This window comes from Limulus polyphemus, unplaced genomic scaffold (genome assembly GCF_000517525.1).
Source record: "Limulus polyphemus unplaced genomic scaffold, Limulus_polyphemus-2.1.2 Scaffold2558, whole genome shotgun sequence".
Taxonomy (NCBI): domain Eukaryota; kingdom Metazoa; phylum Arthropoda; class Merostomata; order Xiphosura; family Limulidae; genus Limulus; species Limulus polyphemus.
Genome location: NW_013668168.1, coordinates 169,481 through 175,851, shown reverse-complemented (window position 1 = coordinate 175,851; position 6,371 = coordinate 169,481). Strand labels below are relative to the sequence as shown.

Genomic DNA, 6,371 nt, shown 5'->3' with positions numbered 1-6,371 from the left:
GAAAATGTTTTTTTAATTACTTGGTTTGTGATTTTTTTCCCCTGACTGAAAATTAGTATATTCTATGAATGTGTATAATAAAATTTAATATTATGTGTATTGATTTTTTTTAACTCCTTCACTTCATACATAATATAGGGGGTGGGTCCCTAAAGGCACTGATTGTATAGTGTACAAAGCATTGAGTATTCTACATGTTACAGTCATCTAATGTTTATCTATTATTTGCTGGTAATTCCTGCTTCAACCTGAATCCAAGCTGTTTCAAAGAACATAAAATTTCTGTAAGAAAGCTACTTTCAAGGGGTAATGATAACATCGCTTACACTAGAATTATGATTTTTTTAAGTTACTACTAGTTATTACAACTACTCACTGACATCTTCCACTGTCCAGAAAAACATAGAGTGGATTTAGGTTTATACTGACATTAGTGATAAAGTAGTTGTAGATTTATCTCGACTGAAACAAGAAGAAAGATGAACAATTTGGTGAGTTGGTCAAATGTTAGTTTCACTCTAACATAATAAACGTTAGGCCTATCACTTCTACGGTAGTTAACTTCACACCAACTTTATTCTCTTTTGCTATTATCTGTCTGCTGTTCCCGCTCGTCTCATGCTATTTATATCATTATCACTTAATCGTCTGTCCGACTTCTATATTCTCGACGTCAATGAAGTATTAACAAAACTTCCTACAATCGTCTGCTTTTAACTCTTATTATAATAAAAACTAAACAATAATAAAATAATCACTAACAAAAATAAATTAATCACTAATATCTAAACCAAACAGTCTTTTATATCATGACAAATCCCCAAAACAAGGTAAAAACCATCACTAAGATACCAAACTAGAAAAATTACTTTAGAACCACGCTTTGACGGAATAAAATTATTTTTCTTATCTTCTTTCCTGTGACTTGTTAGCGATAAATTCAACGATGAATAAACAGCACGCACTTCACTTGTTTTCAAAATATTATATATATTCAGAACAAGTTAACGTATGTACAATAAATTCTTCAATACTATAGATATTATGGACATATCATAAATACTATATATGTAGTTTTTCCTTCTTGTCAAATATCCACTTAGGCCTATTCAATTACTTTAGAATTTCAGTTGACAAACCAAACTGTCTTCTCTATTTCTATCTCACTAGTATTCTCAGTGATTCACTTACAGTTGTGGCGCGAGTTACCGTAATCGTTTGGTCTTCTTTCTTTTGAAGATCCTCTGTTCCTTTTGTCAAACTGCACTCAAGCTGATTCCATCGGCTTAAATTTGAACTCATGTTTGTTCTCTTTGAAACTGTTGTATGTCAACCTGGTGAAACGTAGTGTTACGACAGCGGAGGTCACGTGATTCTAGTAACACGTCACGCGCTTCTAGAACGTTCATGAAGCCTCGGGAGGTTACTAGATTTCGGTATTCTTGTACATATAAGACGGTCAAGACGTGACGGCAACAATGGGTAATTGAACTGCGGACAGAGAGAGACGTATTGTTGAGCATGTGAGACGTTCATTGTGAATTATAGCGTTTGTTATAGCGTGACTGTGGAAATTAAGTGTATTGCAAAGTTGTATTCAGAAAGAATAAACCAGTTTTATATAAGAAAGGACTTGTATCGCTAAAGTTTCATCGGAAAGAATTTTTACGGAAAATTAACTAACGAACGGAGACGTAACAATAGTGTATTTGTCATAGAATCGATAGACTCTATATGTAGGGATGGCTAAGGTACTCAATAGGCATAATTTAAACATGCAAGCTAAAAAATCAACAATGACAGAAAGTTTTACTTTAAAAGATGATTGCTACTCACTTTCAGTTGTTTCTCTACCCAACGAGCCTGTCAGAATTTAAAATATAATATATATATATATATAACTTTCCTATTTGTCAATTGTCAAATAGAAATGCTTTTAGTTATATTTCTTAATAGTATAAATGTATACTACGTTGTTGTTTGGCTTAGGATTCTTCATAACAATATTGCAGGGACCCGTTTAAAGTTGTTTGAAAACTTAAAGGAATGTTGATGCATATCGAGAGGAATGTGCCCTTTTACAACAATAAGGGGTCTATTTAAAGTTGTTTGAAACTTAATAAACGGAAATGTTGACAAATTTCGAAAGGATAATGTCCTTTAACAACATCCGTTTAATGATAAAAACTTAATAAATGGAAAAGTTGACACAAGTAGAAGAGAAAGTGCCCTTTTACAACATTGCAGAGACAAATAAATATAGTGAGGTAACTCGAAAAAAATATTAAATTTGACGTGATTTTAAGACACTTTCGTTGTTCCGTCAGCATTTCATTTTTTTAAGTTTTATAATAACTCCAATAAAACTGCAAAACAAATATACATCTTTACTTTTATCTGCAACTTATTGCGTATTTGTTTAGATTAAATCACACAATAATACGCAAAAATATTTACTGAGAAAAATATCTGACGATGATGGTAATTAAATCTTTTTTCTAATTTATTCAATAATAAGAATTGATATTTTTTATTTATAGACGAATATAATGTACAGGAAACCTATGAAGCCATTTTGCATTGAAATCTACCTCTAATTTGATTTTATACCAACTCTAACTCTTCTATAATTAATTATTACTAGCTGGACGGTTGGACGGGTGAAATAAAACTCGCTTGTAACAAAGGATAGAAAATTGTGCTTCTAGTTTGTTTTTCTTAACCTAATGAACATTAAAAGTGCAATGAAATTACGAAATAACACTAATATTGAAAAGAAAAACATGCTGTTTTCAAGAATTCTATCAGTATCAATTAGATGGGGGGTCCAACACCCCCTCATGACCATCCTCATGCCATCCTGTATGACTGTGTCAAGTTTGGCGTTGATTGATCAATAAATTTGGAAACGTATAAGGAACAAATACACACACACACATATATTGACGTTTATTTGTAATAGATTACAGCTGGACGGGTGAAAGAAAAATTCGTTTGTAACAAAGGAGGAAATTGTGCTTCTATACTTGTCTTAAATAACAAACATTAAAACTGCAATAAAAATACCTAACGGTACCAATACTGAAAAGAAAGACAGTGTTTTCAAAAATTCTATCAACATGAAATTAGAAGGACGTACAAACCCCCACCCCACCCCTTTATGACCTTCCTCGTGTCATCCTGTATCACTGTGTAATATTTTGGTACTGATTGATCAAGAAATGTGGAAACGTATAAGGAAAAAACAGACAGATACACCTACATATTGACGTTTATTTATATAAATTAATATTATTAACTACGCCTTGTTTTGGGGAATGGCCTTCATAACATCAAAATAACACCTTTTTCAGAGTATTAAATTTTTCTTTAAAAACATAAGAGTTCTGCTATTTAGATATATTTATAATTGACATTGATAATTGTTAAAAATCCTACCTTTCGTCATATTGCCTGCTTTTCCTGAAATGACAAGCCAGTCTCCGTAACCGTTGAGATAAAGATGACTAGCATACTCAGCTGTTCGAATGTCATTGTTGCCTAGTAACAAGATGACGTCACTCTGCAATACACCATTTTTTGTTTTCTTTTTGTAAATTAATAAATAAAAAATGAGAGCTCATACGAGAAACCTTTTATAATATATATAGATTTCGTGTATGCAGAATGTTAGCAAAGTTTGTAAGTGGTTTGGGTGACAAGTCAAAATAATTTTTCTTAGGAGCTTTAAACATGACAAAAATGCATGTTTAAAGACTATTTTATTTAACCTTGTATAATATTATAAAGATCGATTATCAGTGCATCATTTTTACATATTTTGTGTGTGCAAGACAGTGAAAAAGTACGATAAATCAATAAAGCACGAATGAATATCATACTAAACATATCACTAATAAACTTCATAAAGTGACAAGTATGTAGGCATGTGGTCTTCAAATACCTGAGAATATGAACTCTAAGCATGGCTGTCGCTGTAATAATCCATTATGTATGTGATAATCTAGCATGTATATCATGTAATGTTTAGGTAATCCGGAATGCATTTATTTTTTAAAGCTATGGATAAGAAAATAAATATTAAATGACAAAACGCTATTTCGACAACTTTGATAGCATAAAATTTATTTTTAGCTAATACTTCAGACTCGTTAGTTAAAAAGGGTGTAGTATAAGAATCATTGTACTAATTCAAAAGCGAGTGGTCTGAATGTTTGATCACAAACCTCTATTTAACTATGCTGATTTATGTCACAAATACCTTTTAATCTTACACTAATCAGTTTTTGTACAAGTTCTCATAATATAAGATGATATTTGAAGTTCCTTTTTTACTGTGTAATATGTGTTTACATTAATGAACTACACATAAAACTTTTTTCATTTAAAAATTTGTAAGCTTGATTTGATTCCAAACCGATGTGTAAAAGCAACATGAAGCTTAACTGTAATGTTATAACATTATTAAACAATTAAATATTTAAATTATTCAATAATACATGATAAATATATATGGTTTTGCAGATAATTTGGAACTTGTTATGGTAAAATTCTCTGAGTGATTATTATAACAGTTTTATCCCTAGAGTGTACTACGTGAAAAATGGTCCATTTTTACTGTATGCAAAATTTATTTAAGAAAATGATTAGTTGATATTTTAAATAGAATATATTCGAACATTTCAGTGAATGAATATTTTTCTAAAATGACGTATTAATTTTGAATACACTGTTAATAAATAGCAAAAAAAAAAAAAACGTTTTGTCTAGCATCACTTATTAGATTCTTGATAGGCCCATCGACTTTTTAAGCTCATTTTTCTAAACTATCTATATGCTAAGTTTTTTTGGGTCCGTAATTTTGTTAGTTACTGTAGCCCTCATACCAGACAAGTCACAAAAAATATAAACAAAAAGTCCGTCAGTATTACAATTAATCACAATAATTATTACCGGAGTTTCATATTTATCTTAGAAAAAAAGAAGTGGTGTAACAATTATTCGTCAGTTCCTAACACTGTTGTAAAATTACTCAGTACAATGCAATACGTGAACCTCACCGGTAGCGAACAGGGTAAAGATGTAGGTAATCTAATTAGTTTTTCTAGTTGCTATTATTGGAATAATTTCTTCTTTTTTTTCGTTACATGTTTTGAAAAAAAGGGTTGAATTAAAATTTTTACGAGATATTCTTGGAGGACTGTATTTCATGACGCGAACTGGAGGCAGTCAGTTATGTTAGAATGTAAAACCTAGCTAATGTCTCTTAAGCCTTATTATTGTTATTGCTTTGAAAGAAAAACCAGCTTCGTGGTCTATTAACTTACTCTAATCAGTATCTTCGGCCAAAATACTCAGTAAATATTTTAATCACGACTGATGTAATAATAACACAATGAATCGCTATCATCATGACAGTTATATTGTATTAAAATTACTAGTGCAAAGTACAGTAGCTGCTTTGTTCTAGTCTTGATACCTACCTTTTTGAAATCGTGATGAAGAAGCAAGTATTCCCACAAAGTCTTGGCGTGAATCAAATCTTCTTCCGATACCAGTTCTTCCAGCTTAAGGTTAACTGACAAACTCTCCTGCTTATTTTCTCCCTCCATTGCCGTGTCTAGGGGATTTTGCGGCGTTTCTCTGCGAAACATCATTGACCCTCGATGATTCAATAAACTACACAACTACAGAGAACATACATATGTTCTGTGCAGACTTGAACAATCGCTGAACTAAGAGCTTTAGAAACTTTCTGTTTCCTGGTAATCGGAACAAAAACTTGCAGGAATACTGTACTTCTTATCATCTTGGACATGGTTTATATGGCTCGGTACGTTGCAAAGATCGATTATGTAATACCTGTGCCAGTGACGTAGAGTTAGTGTGAACAGTTGATACACTTCAGTCACAATACGTCAGAGGAAGAAATGTAATAGTTCGGTTACAAAATATATAATAAAACATCCTGTACGCTATTTTTTCTTATTAGATCAACTTTTACTTCGCAAACATTTCCGTAATGATAAAATGAATAAATCCATAGTAATATTTGACATTGTAATTGTGTTTCGATTTACAGTGTAAGTTATTTTGTAAAAAAAAAATTTTAAATGTATGACGTCAACGATTAGTGCATAGAAATATTTTTTTATCTATTTGATAAGTTTATTCGTCCGCAAATGATTCACCTTTCAGAACTATCCATTTATCTCACCTTCCTTTGTTATGTATTTTGAGAGACTCTTCGGTATAATTGTATATCTTTGTTATTCTTTAAAAACCCTAGATATTGTCTATACTTCACAAATTACCAGTTTTATTTATTTTTTCTTTGTGGTGTGGGTCTAGTTTTAAAAATAGTCAAAATG

The 6,371-nt window shown here is 31.2% G+C and overlaps 1 protein-coding gene across 1 annotated transcript; it reads right to left on the bottom strand.

The window, feature by feature from the left end:
- Positions 1–3,388: 3,388 nt before the first annotated feature.
- Positions 3,389–5,917, bottom strand: LOC111087735. Its single transcript, XM_022395438.1, has 2 exons — positions 5,484–5,917; positions 3,389–3,562 (listed from the first exon to the last, which is right to left on the bottom strand). The coding sequence occupies exons 1-2, from the start codon at positions 5,655–5,657 to the stop codon at positions 3,404–3,406; spliced, it is 333 nt and encodes a 110-aa protein (XP_022251146.1). The 5' UTR covers positions 5,658–5,917; the 3' UTR covers positions 3,389–3,403.
- Positions 5,918–6,371: the final 454 nt, after the last annotated feature.

Bases quoted from the DNA above. Each gene is read 5' to 3' on its own strand.
- LOC111087735 (XM_022395438.1), bottom strand. From the start codon at position 5,657: ATGATGTTTCGCAGAGAAACGCCGCAAAATCCCCTAGACACGGCAATG. The intron at 3,563-5,483 runs GTAGGTATCAAG...GGTGTATTGCAG, and splicing joins TTCATCACGATTTCAAAAAG to AGTGACGTCATCTTGTTACT.